This window comes from Mustela erminea, chromosome 19, assembly GCF_009829155.1.
Source record: "Mustela erminea isolate mMusErm1 chromosome 19, mMusErm1.Pri, whole genome shotgun sequence".
Classification (NCBI taxonomy): domain Eukaryota; kingdom Metazoa; phylum Chordata; class Mammalia; order Carnivora; family Mustelidae; genus Mustela; species Mustela erminea.
This window is the reverse complement of record NC_045632.1, coordinates 22,944,649-22,962,395: the sequence shown is the minus strand read 5'-3', so window position 1 is coordinate 22,962,395 and position 17,747 is coordinate 22,944,649. Positions and strand designations below refer to the sequence as shown.

Here is a 17,747-nt window from a genome sequence, read left to right as displayed (position 1 = left end):
AAAGTGATCCATTTTACAAATAATAAGGAAGTTTTATTCACGTGGACTTCTCTCTTTTGATTTGGTAAGGAATTCAGGAAATCAGTAAAAGGTTGGATTCACTAAGAAGAGATACTAATTGAAGCAGATGTGTGAATAACTTGCTTCTGGTTTTTTTTTGCAAGATTCTTACCCTGTTAGAATGAAAATTCTTTAAGGCCAAGGGGCATGTTTTCCTCTTTTTTTTTTTTTTTTTTTTAGCTACAGCACCTCCTACTGTGTTTGGCATATTATAGGTACTTAATAAATGTTTGAGTAGATGAAGACCATAGATATGTAATTATATATAACATTTTAATTTGCAGATACTGTAGCAATGTCCAAGTCTGGTAACCACTGACAAACGGAAATGTGACATTTATTTCAGAGCAGGTTCATGTTGGCTCTCAATCTGTTTGTAATTTTCCAAAGCTTTCCAAACTATAGAAGCTTAGGTATTTACCTACAAGTGTCTTAAAGTAATACAATATCTTATTTCTACTTCAAAAAATTAAAATAATTTTTCCAGTTGAAATTTGCCTTTTCCTCTGAATCATTTCTAATAGGGCTGAGGAAACAGACTTTTCTGTTTGTTTTTAATGAGGATCTGATATTGCTAGAATCTCAATGGCCAGTGAACTCACCGATTTATTATATTAAAAAACTGAAACCAAAGTATCTCTATTCCTCTGAAAGCCAGGAAATAGATAGCTATTTGGGAGCATTGTGGAGTTCTCGTGATGTTTTTATTCTATTAATTCCACAAATAGTGATTGAGTTCCTACCATATGCCAGTGTTATGTTGCTGTTTGGATTTGAACGGCCCTGCCATGGAGGAATTCATAGTCGGACACTAAACAGGGAAATCACAATAATTTTGTGCTATTTACAGAGAGCTAGGAAGCAAGAACGGAAGCTGTTAACGCTTCTTAAGGCTGTCTTTCTTACACACTGCTTTTAAAAGCATGTTGCTTTTCAGTTTTCTTTAGGCCTTGGTTTTAGCCTAGTCTAAAGTACAATTCATATAGCTAAGCTCCCTTCTTCATGGCATACATATCAATATATATAAGGGAGAGCAACACAGATGATTTTTTAAAAATGCTTTCTTAACGCTAGTGATGATGTTTATACTTGTTTGAGCAGTTTTAAAGCATTCTTTTATTTAAGGGACAAGTAATGAATATTGTAGGCTTCCAAAATGATTTTTTTTTTTTTTTTTTTTTTTTAATGTAGGGCAGAACTAAAAATATTTGTGGAAAAGTAGGAGTAAAAATGGCCTGGGGCAAATAGGATCTGCCCAAAAAAACTCTTCTAGAAAATTAATTCAAATTCCAGAGCTTTGGTAAACTAGAAACATTTACAGTATTTGTGTAGTTAATAACAGATAATAAGGAAAGGTTTGAGCCTAATAGTTGAGAATTTGTACAATACTTAGAGCTAATAGTGGTTTTCAATTTAGTGAAGATTAAAAAAGATTTAAATACAACTTTTTTTTCCCTTAAAATCCTTTTTACTTAACTCAGGAAATAAGGTATAAAATCCACACACTATTTTCTTACTAAAATATGGATGTACTTCCTACTGTTTAATCCACCAGGGCCTGATTATTCTGTTTATAGATTACCTGTAATTTTTTATCTTTTTAATTCTTCCCTAAAGAGCATTGGATTCAGAGTCACACATCTACATTTGAATCCTGTCATTTACTAACTGTAACCTTGGGTGAATTCCTGAGATTCTGTTTTCTCCTTGTAAAGTGACAATGATAATACTTAACTTGAAGATCGAGTGAGATAATGTCTATAGAACACCCAGGCTGACACTCAATAAATATTAATAGTAGCTCTGAAATCTCTTTTAATTATCAGATGAATAAAGAAAACAAGAAAAACCTACCAAAGCTTTGTAAATATTCCTGAATATTTTGTATTCATGCCATCATCTTATTTTATCATGATGGAGAGATGGCTTTCTAAGCAGTATTGTTAAAGCTTTACATTAATGTTTTTAGATAACTTGTTATTATGAAGAATTTCAAACAAAAGGTGACTCTATTGTGAATCCACATGTACCCATCACTCAGCCTCAGTAATTATCAACTTGCAGTGTCATCTGAACTGTTACATTTCAACAGCCTCTCCTACCCTCTTCCCCTACCTACAGCACTTTTGAAATGAACCTGAAAATGTCCATCTGGAAATATTTCAGTTTGTGTCTTTAAGACATAAAACTTCTAAAAATTTACACTAAACATTTTTAAATTTGGTAGTATATTTATATAGTTCAAAATTTAGGAAGTTCTGAAGGGGATAAATGAGGTATAGTTTTTCTCCTACCCTTATCTCTCAGTTCTCATTTATCTTTGTAAACAGTGGGTTTTTTGGCCAATTTCTTGTAAATGTTTTCAGAAATTGTTTGCCTAAAGGATATGTTGTATGTGTGTATGTGTGTGTGTATGTATATGTGTGTGTACATGTGTATTCATCCACATGTCTTTATAAATTGTGCTCCCACCCTTTTTGACAAAAATGAAATCAGATTGTATGTTCATTTAATTCATCCTTGGAGATTATTCTCAATTATTAGTTAACTCTTATTCTTTATTTTATTTCCATAAATTTCATTGTGTGTCAAATGTCTAATTTTTAGAGTTAACCAAATAAGATTTGGTACTGATTTTTTTTTTAAATAAATAATGGTGACCTTACTAAGACAATTGTTTTATGACTTGAAATTTATCCTTCTTGAGCTGTTATATCCATTATTTATTGTTTCTTAATAAAATTACTCTAGAACTTCATGGCTTAAAACAGCAACCATGTTTTTGTGTGTGTTTGATTCTGTGGATGTGCATATTGGTCTTGACTTATCTGTGTTCTTGTTCTGCTCCTCTGTTTGGGCTCATTGTGTGGTTGCAGCTTTTTGGTGGCTGGGTCAGTGGGTTGTCCAAAATGACCTTACCCACAAGTCTGGTGGCTAGTGGGTTGTTAGCTGGGCCTCTGTCTATGTGCTTTTCTCCCTGTCTCACTTTACTTGATCTCAGGGCAGCAAAAATGGTAGCTGCAAGGCTACATTGTGTAGAGCAGAGTCGGAAATAGACTCCAGTTGGTAGGAGGAGTGATGAAGAATTTATGGTCATTTTTAATGCATCATAGGTACTTCTGTTTATGTCCCACAAGAAAAAAGCTCCATTATTTGTGTTGATTTGTGAGAATTTAATGAAAGATAGCATGTGATGCCTGGCACATACATGTCATATGTCTCTTAGGCGTTACCTGTAATCATAAACTGTATGCATATGAGTTATAAAAACTTTACTGTCTTGCTTCCTTCAAATCATCTTAAAAGAGTTTTAAGTAGTAAAGATACCTATAAAATGACGTGAAGCAGAAGTAAGTGAAAATAAAAAGGCATTTTATATTATTCAGATATTTAATTTTGGAAAGAATAGCTTTAAATTTGGGCATACAAATGCTGAAACAGTTGAGGATGTGAATTTATTTTTTAAATTTTTATTTAAACTCCAGTTAGTTAGCATACAGTATAGTATTCTTTTCAGGTGTACAAGTTATAGTGATTCAGCACTTACATACAACACTCCGTGCTCATCACAACGAGAATTTTGAGAGAGGGGATTCTAAAGCAGATACCTGGCATTTTCACTTTTCAAAGGAAAATAATAAAAAATACTGTGTAGAGAAAAAGAGTAACTAGTTTCTAGTATAGGTTATAGTCAAAGTATATAGAGGGAAATAACCAAGTAAGCATACCTAAATAGTTAAAAAACACAGATGAAGATGTTTGTTTGGAATTCTTCTTTCAAGTGAATCAGTGTGGATGGATGGATACGTGTATCTGTCTCTATCTAATGTTTTGAGGGATTCTTTGCCCCACAAAATCACCAGGCTATTTCATTAGAGTAGTGCTGTAGTTTGTGGTATATTTCTCATAAATGACCTGAAACAGGGCTTTCCTGACTTGCCTGCATATACAATAAAATTTGTTGTATTTTATTATGCATAATCTGAAATATTGATTTGCATACCTTTAAAACTTAAAAAAATGTTAATAGTGATGACTTCATGTTTTAGTGTTGAGTAAATTTGGAAACCATGTTTTTCAGACTCCCATTTTACTGACCACAAAGTTTTTAGTCACTTGTTTTGTATAGGGCCTTCTGTTCGGGCTTTCTCATTTTATGTGTCTTCGTGACTCTCACCGTCACCCCCAGTAGAGCAGAGGACGATTTCCAAACCTGAAGATTTTACATGCTTTTATGGTTGGAATCTCTGTAGTTACAAAAGTATCCTTAGGGACAAGGGCAAGAGGAAGGAATCATATATATAAATCGCCTTCTTTGTTATTTTTTAGTTTCTGCATAGTTTTCTTTTTTTCTCTTTTTAAACAGTATGGTATTTTAGTACATGGGTTTGGGAGGTTAAGTAAGTTTTGCAGTTTTTACATGTGATATTTCAAAGCAAATTAAGTTGCAAAAGAAAAGGATTCAAGTTGAATGTTCTAAGGATGGTATTTTTAAAAACAAAATATGAATTAGGTTTTTAATTTTTTATCCTTAATATAAGATAAATACATTATTTAGAAACGTTGAAATAAGAAAAGAATAAAGACAAACTTATTTGTAATTCTAAAGAGAAGGTAGTTTTTCCTCTTTTTAAAATATTTTGTTTTATTCCCTTCAGCTTTTTAATTCTTAATGTGTATTTATGTCACCAAGGTCAAATTGTAAATGCTTTCTTTCTTTTTAAAAAAGGTTAATGATTTTTAAGTTGTTTTTAGAATTTGTTGCTTCTAGTAGTCCCCTAGCCTTTGTATCATGCTTAATACTAGTTTAATACTAGTATTAATACTTAATTAATACTTAAGTTTAATACTTAATGCTTTTCTGAAAATGAAATGCAAAATAAATGCATTATAGTGGGATTTTTTAATAGGGGAATTTTTAAAATAAAATTTGAGGTTTTATAAAAAATTTGTAAGTACATTTCCTCCTTTAGACCATAGTCTTGATTATGTATTTTTGGTATACTTATACATTGTTTGGGTCACAGTTTCCCACATTCAGCTTAAATCTAGTGAATATCTGATTGATGCTACACCTCAATTTGACTTGGCATACCTAATGACTTTTCATCTCTATTTTGACCGCATTAGGTTTTAAAACTATACCTCCTTGCACTTTGAGTTTTTAAATTTTCTATTCATTTTAATTTAATTTTTTATAAAAATAAGAGCAGTGTACAATAAAGCTTTCAAGCTCGAAAGAGTACCATATAAGGGTGAAGGTGTCAGTATTGCAACAACAGTGCTTGACTGAGAGGCAGACCACTTAGTGATAATCCAGAGTGCTTGTTCTTGTTTTGAGATACAAAAGTCTAAATTCTAATATTCTAAAGGCAGTGGGTATCAGTGTATGACTAGGGAAAATGTAGGCAGTAAAAAAACTGAGGCATGCATACGATTTAACATTTTTACTAATTTATATTTAATTCATGACTGAACTGGTGATGGTTTGCTTATTTTTTATTTAAATCAACAGAGTTGAAGATAATTTTGAGAATTTTACATATTTGATGGGTTTAAAACCAGGATTGCTTGAGGGATCTGAGTGGCTTCTGTTGAAATTATAGGCCAGATACTGGGACTTCTCAGGAAAGAATCTAGTGTTTTTATTCAGTTTCTCATGGGTATCAGTGACCATAAAGGTTAGTCATTCATATCAGTGATATGAATCACTGCTCTAAGAAAACAGTACAAAAAAGTTTTCTATTTTCTAAAATATATTTTGGAAATAAAGTTTAGAAAGTTAAAACCACACTTATAAATTAGAATTAAATAGAAATGGCACAAACATTCAAAGCTTGTCAGTTATAAACTTATCATAGCAAAACTCATCTTTTCTGAAAGGCCCCTCCTTTCTGATTTGTCACAGAAATTAGTGTCAGTTGTAGAGAACTCAGAGAGTAAAGAAAATTAAAATGACCCATAGACTCTTCCCTGAAGCTGACTGAACTAGGAGGTACCTTGGGACATTTCTTTCACACTTAGAGTGATGTGTTTTTATATGATTTTTAAACTTTCTTACTTCGAATTCTCATCTCATTTTATTCTTAGAGTAAAAGAACACTAATGAGTGAAGAAACAGGTACCCGTGACCACTGACAAGTCTGAAGTCCCATGTACATGTGTGTCAGCAGAGAGCACTAGTAACAGTTTATCAGCCCCAGCTTTGCTGTATATAAACCCGTTGTGACTGTTTTCTCATTGTTGAGTTAAATTGAGGAAACCTATTAGAATGTTAGCTGCATTGATCTCTCTTTGACAATTTTCTTTCATTAACTTTAGAATAATTGCAAGTGTTTATATTTAAGTTTGTCTTTGTGTCTATTTCCAGTACAATTTTTTGATGGACTCATAAAAATAACATGGACTATTTCACCAGCATTTCTGATGACACAAATTTCCTAGGTATAGAGTTCAGAAAAAGGAATATGCCACCATGTTGCCTGAATTTGTCATCAATTTCACTTAATAGTATTTTGCCATGACCGTTTAAAAAAAGAATAATACTAATTTAATACAGATATATTTTAATTTTTAATGTGTTCCCCTTCTTGCCAAATTTCAATTCCTTCAACAATATGATCTTTCTTTCAAGAACATTTTTATTGTTAAATATAACCTTATTTGGGGCGCCTGGGTGGCTCAGTGGGTTAAAGCCTCTGCCTTCAGCTCAGGTCATGATCCCAGGGGCCTGGGATCGAGCCCTGAATCGGGCTCTCTTCTCGGTGGGGAGCCTGCTTTCTCCTCTCTCTCTGCCTGCGTCTCTGCCTACTTGTGATCTCTGTCTGTCAAATAAATAAATAAATAAAATCTTTAAAAAAATATGACCTTAATTATTTATTTAGACTTTTTAAGGTGATTTTGAAAACGTTCATCATTCCTTTCTTTAGTAATGAGAATACTTTTCTCTTTACCTATATGTAGTCCATTCCTGAATTTAATATTTCTCTATTTTCTTAATGTCAGAGGTAAAAACCCAGGCTTCCATCAAGCTAGTGGATCTTTAACAAAGAAGCAGTGCAAAGAAATAAAAAAGGCGTGCTATATTTGAGTGATGATCCCTGCAGCATATGGCATAAGGTTTGGTTGCAGAGAAGAAGCTCAATAAATGGTGAATTGAATTGAAACAAAGGTTTTCTTGAATTCTTAACAGGAACTTCTAGAGGAGGGTATAATGGATTAAGAATCATTTGTAAATAAGATTATACAGTTACTTATATTCCAAAATCATTGGATTTTATAATTTCTTAAAAACTTAAATAACTCTGCCCCAGATTAGCCCAGATAGTAATTTGAATGTAAAGCCCATTTCTTTTTCCCTTTTTGATCACCACTTGGTGTTTCCTGCTTTTTTGTTTAAGACATGAGGTAAAGGGAGAGAGAATGATAAGAAATAAAAAAACAAAAACAAACCCACAGGCCTAATGTCAGCATTTTTGCCTATTCCAACTTTCTACTTTAAGTAGAAAAGTTAGCAAAATCTTATTTCCACCAGTGATTTAAATTTTATTTCCCTTTTTTATTATTTAAAGGTGAAAATTGGAGACTTTGTTTTTGCCTCAAACAAGAGATATAGAACTTTTTTTCTTTACAGAGATTGTCAGTTGCATTTAAGAAAAGGATTAAAAATACAGTCTTGCTTTCATATTCCCCCATCTCCTTTTTAATATTCCTATCATGAAAATCTTCAAACATTCAGAAAAGTTGAAAGAATTGTACAGGTAAACCTTGACTGTATATCTGTCTTTATCTCAATCATTAATTCATTTTTCCTTGATGCATTTCAAAGTGAGTCGTGGACATCAGTATACTTCACCTGTAAATACTTAAGCAAACACATTATTTTACTTGCTCTCATACTTTTAACAGCTATATGAAAATAAGGTGTTTTCCATGGGCTCTATCCTGATCTTCATCCTTAAGGTTAAGGCTAATTTGTAGTGTGCTAAGTCTATGTCCTTCTTTGCTGCTGCTTTTTAATACAAAAGGTGCTTCTCAGAAGGCATATAGCATGTGATTAGCAAGAATCAAAAGAAGATTGTGAAAGTCTCTTGTATATGACTTACAGCAGTGCTTTAGTTCTCATTTTCTATAAGGAACATTGCATGAAGATACCTGTTGCAAATTAAATCTTGTTTATTAGATAGCTTTTTAAAATTAAGAGTTGATGCCTGAACTTAATCTCTAAAGATCAAGGACGATTAAGACCTCCAGACAAGGAATTCTATATGTTATAAGTAAATAGACTGGAGTGGTTTATCCTAACTATCTGGGTTTTATTTTCCATTAAAAAAAAAATAAGCACTTGCCTCCTTTGACTACATATTTTAATATGACCAAAGTGTCTAAAAATTATGTTTCTGAGTAGTACAACAGAAGAAACGTAACTCTTAAAATTTTGGTGCGAATAAAGATCCCCTACTTACCTTCTGTAATACAGTAGTTCTTAGAATCATATTTGTATTTTCTGCTGCATAGGCTTGGTGATCTTTGACAGGATTATTTATTATTAGGGACTATTTCAAGACAAATAGACAAATTCTTTGACCAAGGTGTTTGATCCTGCATATTTCCACTAGTGAAACCTTTGGGGAGAGAGTTTCTCAAGCTGTAATTTCTCCTAGAGACACTGCTTGTCTCATGCTTCCCTCCCTTCAAAAAGGACTTCTGGATGGGCTGCCTTTAAATTATCTTTTTTTCTTCTTCTTCTTCTTTTTTTTTTTTTTTTAAGATTTTGATTATTTATTTGTTAGAGAGAGCGTGAGAGCACAGGCAGACAAAGTGGTAGGCAGAGGCAGAGGGAGAAGCAGGCTCCCCGCCGAGCAAGGAGCCCGATGTGGGACTTGATCCCAGGATGCTGGGATCATGACCTGAGCCGAAGGCAGCCACCCAACCAACTGAGCACCCAGGCGTCCCTATCTTTCCTATCTTTCTTTCTTCTTTCTTTCCTTTGTTTCTATACTTTTAGAAAACTCAGAATTTAGAAATAGCAGCTCTGATCTTAAATCATTCTCCAGTATGTCCACATTTTTGTTCTAGAGAGAATTAGTGATAAGTTTAAAACTGATCATACTTGATTTGGAATACTGACATTGATCTCTTGTATTACCTCTGGTTGAATCTCCTATTCTTTTTGTTTGTTTGTTTACAAAAGAGGTGTTTTGTTAGGGAAGTCTCCTTTTTCCAGGTGTAGTTACCAAAATAAGACATACTGAATGCTAACTTTAATACTATTTTTTTTTAAGATTTTATTTATTTATTTGAGAGAGAGAACGAGAGAGAGCATGAGAGAAGAAAGGTCAGCCGGAGAAGCAGACTCACTGCTGAGCAGGGAGCCCGATGTGGGACTTGATCCTGGGATTCCAGGATCATGAACTGAGCAGAAGGCATTCGCTTAACCAATTGAGCCACCCAGGCGCCCCCTACTAGCTTTATAACAATCACAGGAACATTTAGGTATCTAAGCTGATGTATAGTCCTTGGGCATTTTCTGAATTACTTATCTAAAACATACAAACTGTTAGTGTTCTGTAGATTTAATAATGAGTGTTACTCTGTGCAGGCATTGCAGCAAATCGGTTCTTATGGACAGTATCCTATTTGTTGCACATAACCAACCCTATCTCCAAAAGCCCCCTAAATGTAACATTTAGCTATACTGTCCTTCAATAAGTTGTGCTCTTTTTATCAAATTGAATGCATTTAACATAATGGAATCTTAACTTAGTGGTTAGTAGTCTTTTTTTTTTTTTTTTAAAGATTTTATTTGTTTAATTTACAGAGAGAGACACAGCGGGAGAGGGAGCACAAACAGGGGGAGTGGGAGAGGGAGAAGCAGGCTTCCCTCTGAGCAGGGAGCCCAATGTGGGGCTCGATCCCATGACCCTGATATCATGACCTGAGCCAAAGGCATCCGCTTAACAAGGGAGCCACCAGGTGTCCCAGTGGTTAGTAGTCTTTCTTGAAAATTTTAGAATGGTGTTTTTTGATAGTCTATGGAAATGGGTATCAGCTATTCAGTGTAGATGTACATTGCTAAACTCTTTTTCTTTCTCTTGAACCTGGGAGATAGGCATTATTCCAGTTTTACCACTGAAGACACTAAGGTGGGGGTTAATTTGTTAAGTGGTGGAACTGGGATTCACCTTCTGGTCTGACTTGAAAGCCTTGCTCTTTCTGCTGTGCAGCTCTGTGCATGAAGTTTTTTACCAGTTTATTCTCATAAAAATGTATCCAGAAAGATATTTCTCCCTTAAGTAAACAGAATAAAGACACTTTATCAAAAAGGATTTTGAGGGGACCTTTTACAAAAGTCCTTGAACACTTAGGAAATAAAAAGTCTTGCTTCAAAGAACACAGGCCAGAAGACCTAGGTTAAGTTCACTGCTTGCATCTTTTATGATGGAGGACGTCTGATTTCTCTTAAATGCGTGGTTTTTCCATTTTCCTTCTGCTTTCTTTTTTGAATGAGGAAAAAGTTGATAAGTGACATTTACTGCAGGACTATTTTTAGGATAAATAACAGTATATTTGTGAAATTCCTTGATATTCTTAAGAGTAAATGAGATAATTTTTATTAATTATGCTGCTCTTGCTTTAGGGGTGCTAAGGAGTAAACTGAACCTGTTCCATGACGTTTATAGCACAGCCATTTTTGTTATCTGGAGAACGATTATCTATGTTGCAATTTATTCTAATTTCAGTTTGGCAATATCTACATGTCTTTTTAAATTACTTGCTGAATTGGTGAGTTTTGTTTTTGTTACTTTTTTTAAACTGGCAACACCCTTTTGCTTTAAAAAAAATTCCAGTGCACTGGTTTAGCCTGCAGCTTACACCCTAGCAAGAAACGCTTATGAAACCTAATTTTCAGAGAAGATTTGAAAATAAGCATCCGCATGAAGTACTATTCATTTCCAGCAGGTGTAAGAACTGAGTGCATAGTGTGGAAACATATGACCATCCCTGCTCCTACAGAATACCTTTTGGTTATTTGAAATTAATTTATTAGGTGGCTCTGTCTTGATACAACATGAAACAGGCTCCAAAGCCAAATCGAAATGCTTTTTTGTATTACCTCTACCTCATTTCTTCTAGCTCCTCGTTGGTTCTCTCTCACTGTAATCACATTAATATGAATAACTGTGGAGTTATTCCACATTTTTCAGCTTTAACTTTTCTGAGGACTGAACTGTCTCATCCAATTTTGTGTTCAAATTTTGTTTTCATGATTTCTGCTGTGCAGCCAGTGTTTATTCACCCACAAGCTTTATTAAATCTAGTCTTCTTTCATCTTAAGTTCCTGTTTCCCTCTAAACATCCGGCCTTCCTTTGGTATCTCCTTTAATTTCCAAATTTCATTTAGTTCAGATGATCTTGTACATTATAAAACACTAGTTCTCAAGATGTGTGTTCTAATTCTAAAACCAAAGTCCTTGAAAGTCTTAAATTTTTTGAAAAGTGTATGGTTGAATAATGCTACTGCCAAACTTGGTAAACACAGGATTTTAAAATTAAAAAATACTTTAATATTTAAATTGCTAAAATTGGGTTTTTGACTAGTTTGTCTTTTGATACATAGTCTACTCAAGGAATTGTTAATTTGTGTATTCATTTAGTATTTGCTATTTTTTTGTCAACAGGAAGAAGGTAGATAATGACTATAATGCCCTGCAAGAAAGACTCAGTACCTTGCCTGATAAGTTGTCATATAACATCATGGTATGTGTGGTGTGTTGCTTTTAAAGTAGTATGTTGTTTACATATTAACTGTGGAAAGTAATGGTTCTTTGCTTTATATATATTGATTCACAAATTGCCAAGCTAATAGACAGTATCTGAAAACTACCATCACAAGGAAAGTTTGTTTTGTTTTACTTTATAATAATCCAATAATTGTTGTAATAGTTGGTATTTGCTTCTTTTTTTTTCAGATTTATATTAAGTTATCACATTATAGAGACACAAATGGCATAAATGTTAGCACAAAATTTAACAAATTTGGTATGCAAATTTACTGTGTTAGAAAACTGTAATTAAGACAGAAATATGGCACTTAGTCGTTTCCTGTTAGCCAGAGCAGGAATAGATCATAATGTATAATTCACAGAATTACACCCTAGAACATTGATTTTATATAAAAAGGTACTGCTAATTTTTGTCTGAATGATCTTCATATCGACATAGTGATCTCTTCGTGAGCCCTGGATTAGATTCTTTCATTGCTTAAGTATTTTCTTTCATAAGACTTTGTTCTTAATTACAGTAGCTCAAATGTTTTGTAAATGTATTGTTCTTTATTATACTAACCCAGATATTTTGTAAAATTTGTAGACTCATTAAAGCTATTTATTTGTTAATTCCAACTTTGTTAAAAATGGCGATTTTATTTGAAATAATTTTCAGGTTTTTTAATCAGAGATATTCTTTATTAACTTAATATTTCATTGCTAGTTTGCTTTCATTTAGATTTATGAATGAACACGAAGTATCAACATTCAGAGACAGTGCTAATTTCTCTGAAAGCTATATGTAAATGTGCTGATTCTTCTTTTCCTGTTTTCATTGATTTATTAACATGAAGCAATTTTCTATAGGTTTTCTTAGTGAAACTTTAATGTGTAATTTCTATGAAGTTGACATTTTTTCTTAGTTGATAAAAAGGCCTCAACACAACTTTTAATGCTGTTTCTTAAAATGTATTTTTTAGTGTTTTAAATTTTTTGTCTTCTTCCTTATTCGTTCCTTCCCTCCCTCCCTCTCTTCCTTCCTTCAATAATAGGTACCATTTGGTCCCTTTGCCTTCATGCCAGGAAAGCTTGTCCATACTAATGAAGTCACTGTTTTACTTGGGGACAATTGGTTTGCAAAGTGCTCAGCAAAGCAGGCTGTGGGCTTAGTCGAGCATCGGAAAGAACGTATGTACCAATTATAAATGATGTATCTTTGCTGGATGTATTAGTTTAAAAAATGCCGAGCTGTTACTAAAAGTACCATCCATGATAATATTAGTCCAACTATTTGTGGTTTGGTTGAATTGTAGGTAGTTTGATAGAATCAACATTTGAGAATGTAAGCTGGAGAATGGAACATCTGGGTTGGAAATATCATCCACATTAGCATGTTTTCAGAAATGACAGAGTGTAAAAGTCCTTAACATGTGGTTTTATAGATAGAAGTTGGGCACACATCAGACTTGGGCTCATTTTATATTTTATAACTGGTTTGTTTAGGTGCTTTGATAGCCTTGTTTTTGCTTTTAATACTTTTAGTACATAGAAGGAATTTACTTTTTATTTATTGAACTAAGAGTAATACCTATTTATAAAGGAGGAAACAGTTTTTATACATGCTTTTTGGTTTAGAAGAAGTTGTATTTTCATCATGGAGAGAAGGCCCGGTGTGTAGAGATGCTACCCAAAAGAGTGCCCATTTGATTGAGGTTGTTCTTTAAGTTTGTTTATCTATTATATTATTTGTTGGTGTAGATACCTATCCACGTATACATTTTTAGTTGGATGGGCTTGGTTTCAGTTCTAGCTTACATATTAAAATTATTTAATACCTGTGTTCTTGCTTCTATAATAAAATACTTGAATTAGTAGTATAATATCATCCTTACCTGTTTTTTAATCTTGTAGTTAAATGTGCATTTGAAAATAAATTTTTGAGGATTCTTCTGTATAAATGAGGTCATAAAGATAAAAAAACAGCTGAGTTTCTACAGCTGAAATTATTTCACTTATACATGTGAGTGGGTACTAGTTAGAGAACTCATTTACTCAGTGAAATTGTGGGATCTATATTTGGACACTCTAATTGCAAATCAGCTCCTATAAGTTTATAATTGATAACATATTTGATCATTTGTGACACTAATCAGAATCTTATTGTTAGGCCTGTATATAATTTCTAGCAATGGTAATTCTTTTGGCATTACTACACTAAAATAAGTCATGTACGTTAGAGGAAAAAGAATGAGCATAATTCTTTCTTAAAGGCCTTTCTTAATCGGGAAAGCTTTCTTATTTACTGGGGTAGCTCTGCTGATATGAAATCAGTCCATCGTCTGTTAAAGTTTATTCACTCTGATTTTCATGTGGATATTTCAGCAAAGAAATCTTTAGAATCAGTTATGACATAATATAGTAACAGGAAAATACTTTTTTTTTTTTTAAGATGTATTTGTTTTAGAGAGCATGCGCACATGCGTTCAGGTGCGAGAAGGGGAGGGACAAAGGTAGAGGGAAAAAGAATCTCAAGCAGACTTACCACTGAGCATGGACTCCAAAACAAAGCTTGATCACACAACCCCGGCATCATGACCTGAACTGAAATCAAGAGTCGGTCATTCAACCAGCTGAACCACCCAGGCACCCTGGGAGAATACTTTTAATAGAATAGAAATAGAGCTCTTGAATAGAGAAGTATTTTTTGGTAGATCACTTTCCATTGTTAAAAATGATTTTTGGAAAGAACCAAACATGATGACTTTGGGATCAGTGTTTATTTAAAATAATTTTTAGAAATATGTACCTATGAATTATGTTTGAGAACCTATTATAAATTCTAAAAAGTTGTTTTATTCACACAGTTTTATACTAATTTTAATAACTAAAGTAATCTTTAGGTATATTGTTATATTTAACATTTATTAAGAAAATTATTTCTCTTATGGAGCAAAAAAATATAACAAGTTAAAGGCATACTCCTATCTCACTATTGACAGGGTAATTGGGAAAGATGGAAGGGAGGTTATTGCATGTTTAAAAAGTAGTCAAAATGAAGGGCAAAATGGATTTAACACAAGTACAAAATGATTCAAAATGATTCCCAGAGGAGGTGTCTCTGAGGAAGCTGATTTTTTTTTAAGAGTGCCCTATTCTTTGTGCTCACATCTTGTATTTTTGCCACTTAACATGAATATGACCAGCTTTTTAAAGTTTAAAAAAAATTTTTTTAAGGTTATCAGAGTGAAATTGACTTTATTTGGTAACTGTTCCATGAGTTACAACACAAGTAAAGATTTGTTTAACCATTGCCAGTGTCAGAATATACAATAGGATATAGGATACACTAGTCAGGGCACAGGATTACACCGGAAACTCCCTCTCACATAGAATGTGGTCACACCTTACCTCTGCCTGTAAGGCTTGACAATCTCTAAACTGTCTCTATCACTATTAATTTCACCTTTTCCAGAATGTCATATAAATGGAGCCCTATACCACATAACCTTTTGAGACTGACTTCTTTCATTCACTATAATGCCTCATCTAAGTTGTTCTGTATATCAAAAGGTCATTTGTTTTTACTGCTGAGTATTGTTCCATTATATGCACATATCCCAGTTTTTCTACTTATCCATTGGAGGACATTTGGTTTGCTTTCATTTTCTGAAGTTATGAACAGAGCTGCTATAAACCTTTATGTTTTTGTGTTACTATAAATTTTCATCACTGTTGGTAAATACCTGCAAGTGGGATTGCTCGGTCATATGGTGTGTGCGTTTTCAGTTTTTAAGAAATTTTCAAGCTATTTTCCGGAAACACTGTTGTTTCACATTCTCCCAATCCCAGGCGGGTGTGAGAATCCTAGTAGTTTTGTATCGTTACTAGCATTTTAGTTTTAAAAATTTAAGCCATTTCAGTAGATGTGTGGCAGTTTCAATTTGCATTTTCCTTGTGGCTAATGATGTTCAGCATTGATTCATGTACTTTCCTGCCATCTGTGTGTATATCTGTCCTCTTTGATCTGTTGAAGTCTTTTGCCCATTTTTAAAAATTTGGTTGTATTTTTTCTTACTCTTGAGTTTTGAGAATTATTAATATATTCTGGATATAAGTCTTTCATTAAGTGTGTGATTTGCAAATATCTTCTCCGAGTATGCTGCTTATTTTTTTATTCTCTCAATGTTGTATTTCCAGAACAAAAATTTTTAATTTTGGAGTCCAGTTTATTACTTTTTTGTTTTATGGATTATTTGTTTGGTCTCATATGCTTTGCCTACCCTCAGTGCATGAAGATTTTCTCCTGTGTTTTCTTCTGTAAAATGTTTATTGTTGGACATTTTGCACTTGGATCTGTGATCCATTTTAAGTTAATTTTTATATAAGGTGTGAGGTTTAGTTCAGGGTGTTCAGTCTTTTTAGGTATAGATGCCAGTTTTTCTCAAATCATTTGTTGGAAGTCCTTTCTCCATTCAGTTGCCTTTGCACTTTTGTCAAAAATGAATTGGTAATCAAAATCATGATGAGATAACATTTTTAAAAAAAATATCTTATTTATTTATTTGACAGACAGGGATCACAAGTAGGCAGAGAGGCAGGCAGAGAGAGAGAGGAGGAAGCAGGCTCCCTGCTGAGCAGAGAGCCCGATGCGGGGCTCGATCCCAGGACCCTAGGACCATGATCTGAGCCGAAGGCAGAGGCTTTAACCCACTGAGCCACCCAGGCGCCCCAATGAGATAACATTTTATCCCTCCTATAATAGCTATAATAAAATAGACAATAACTTGTATTGGTCAGGTTGTGGAAAATTGCAAGGCTCATATGTTGCTGGGGAATGTAAATTGGTATAGCCACTTTGGAAAACAGTTTGGAATTTTCCATGAAGTTAAACATTGAGTTACCATCTAGCCATGTTCCACACCTAGATACTATTATACCCAAGGGAAAATAAAAACATACATCTGCACAGAAGCTTGTCTGTGAATATTAGTATAATTTATAATAGCCCAAAAATGTAAACAACCCAAATGCCTATCATCTAGTGAATGGATAAATGTGAATGTTCAGCAAGAAAAAGAAATTATGATAAATCAAAAAAGCCAGCTACAAAAGACAGTATATGATTCCACTTGTATGAAATATTTAAAATAGGTAAGTATATGAAATGAAAAGTATATTAGTTGTTGCTTAGGGCTAGGGAAGATAAGGGGAAGAATGGAAAGTGACTTAATTTTTTTGAAAAGATTGTATTTGGACATGATACAAAATTTAAAGGTTTTTATTGAAAAATAGATGTCCCTTTTTCTGTCTTTTGTCATCCACTTGGCCAACTTGGAGGCATTATTATCAGTATCTTACCATTTTGTGTGTTCACATTTTGTAGACTTAGGCATTCTCAACCCATTATATATATAACCACTCAAATGGTAGCACACTTTTTTTTTTTTTTTTTTTGCTGCTTCTTTCTGTCTTCTTTTAATGGCTGCAGAATGTTATTTGGATACAGTGTAATTTACTGTTTCTTTGGCAATAACCATCCTAAAGGTTTTGAATTCCAGTTCTTTAAGGACTTCAGGATGTTTGTTAAGCATTTTTCATGTGCTTATTGGCTATTTGTAGAAACATTTTTGGAGGGAGGTCAGTTCAGGTCCTTTGCCCATTTTTAAATTGGATTGTCTTTGAGTTGTGTGAATTCTTATATATTCTGGATATTAGTCCCTTATTTATGATTTGCAAATATTTTCTCCATTCTATGGATTTCTTTTCACATATTGATAATGTTCTTTGATGCTCTAAAGATTTAAATTTTGAGGAAGTACAGTTTGTCTGGTTTTTTTTCTTTTGTTGCTTGTACTTTTAGTTTATGTCTAAGAAATTGCCAACTCCAATGTCATGAAGCTTTTCCCCTATGTTTTCTTC

The 17,747-nt window shown here is 33.3% G+C and overlaps 1 protein-coding gene across 6 annotated transcripts in view; it reads left to right on the top strand.

The window, feature by feature from the left end:
- URI1 (URI1 prefoldin like chaperone) overlaps positions 1 to 17,747 on the top strand; it is an 88,301-nt gene that overhangs the window by 42,743 nt on the left and 27,811 nt on the right. For all 6 annotated transcript variants that reach the window (XM_032324180.1, XM_032324181.1, XM_032324185.1 and 3 more), the window contains 2 exons: positions 11,742 to 11,820; positions 12,881 to 13,016. In XM_032324180.1, the coding sequence (XP_032180071.1) occupies positions 11,742 to 11,820; positions 12,881 to 13,016 (215 nt within the window). The remainder of the gene's footprint in view (positions 1 to 11,741; positions 11,821 to 12,880; positions 13,017 to 17,747) is intronic.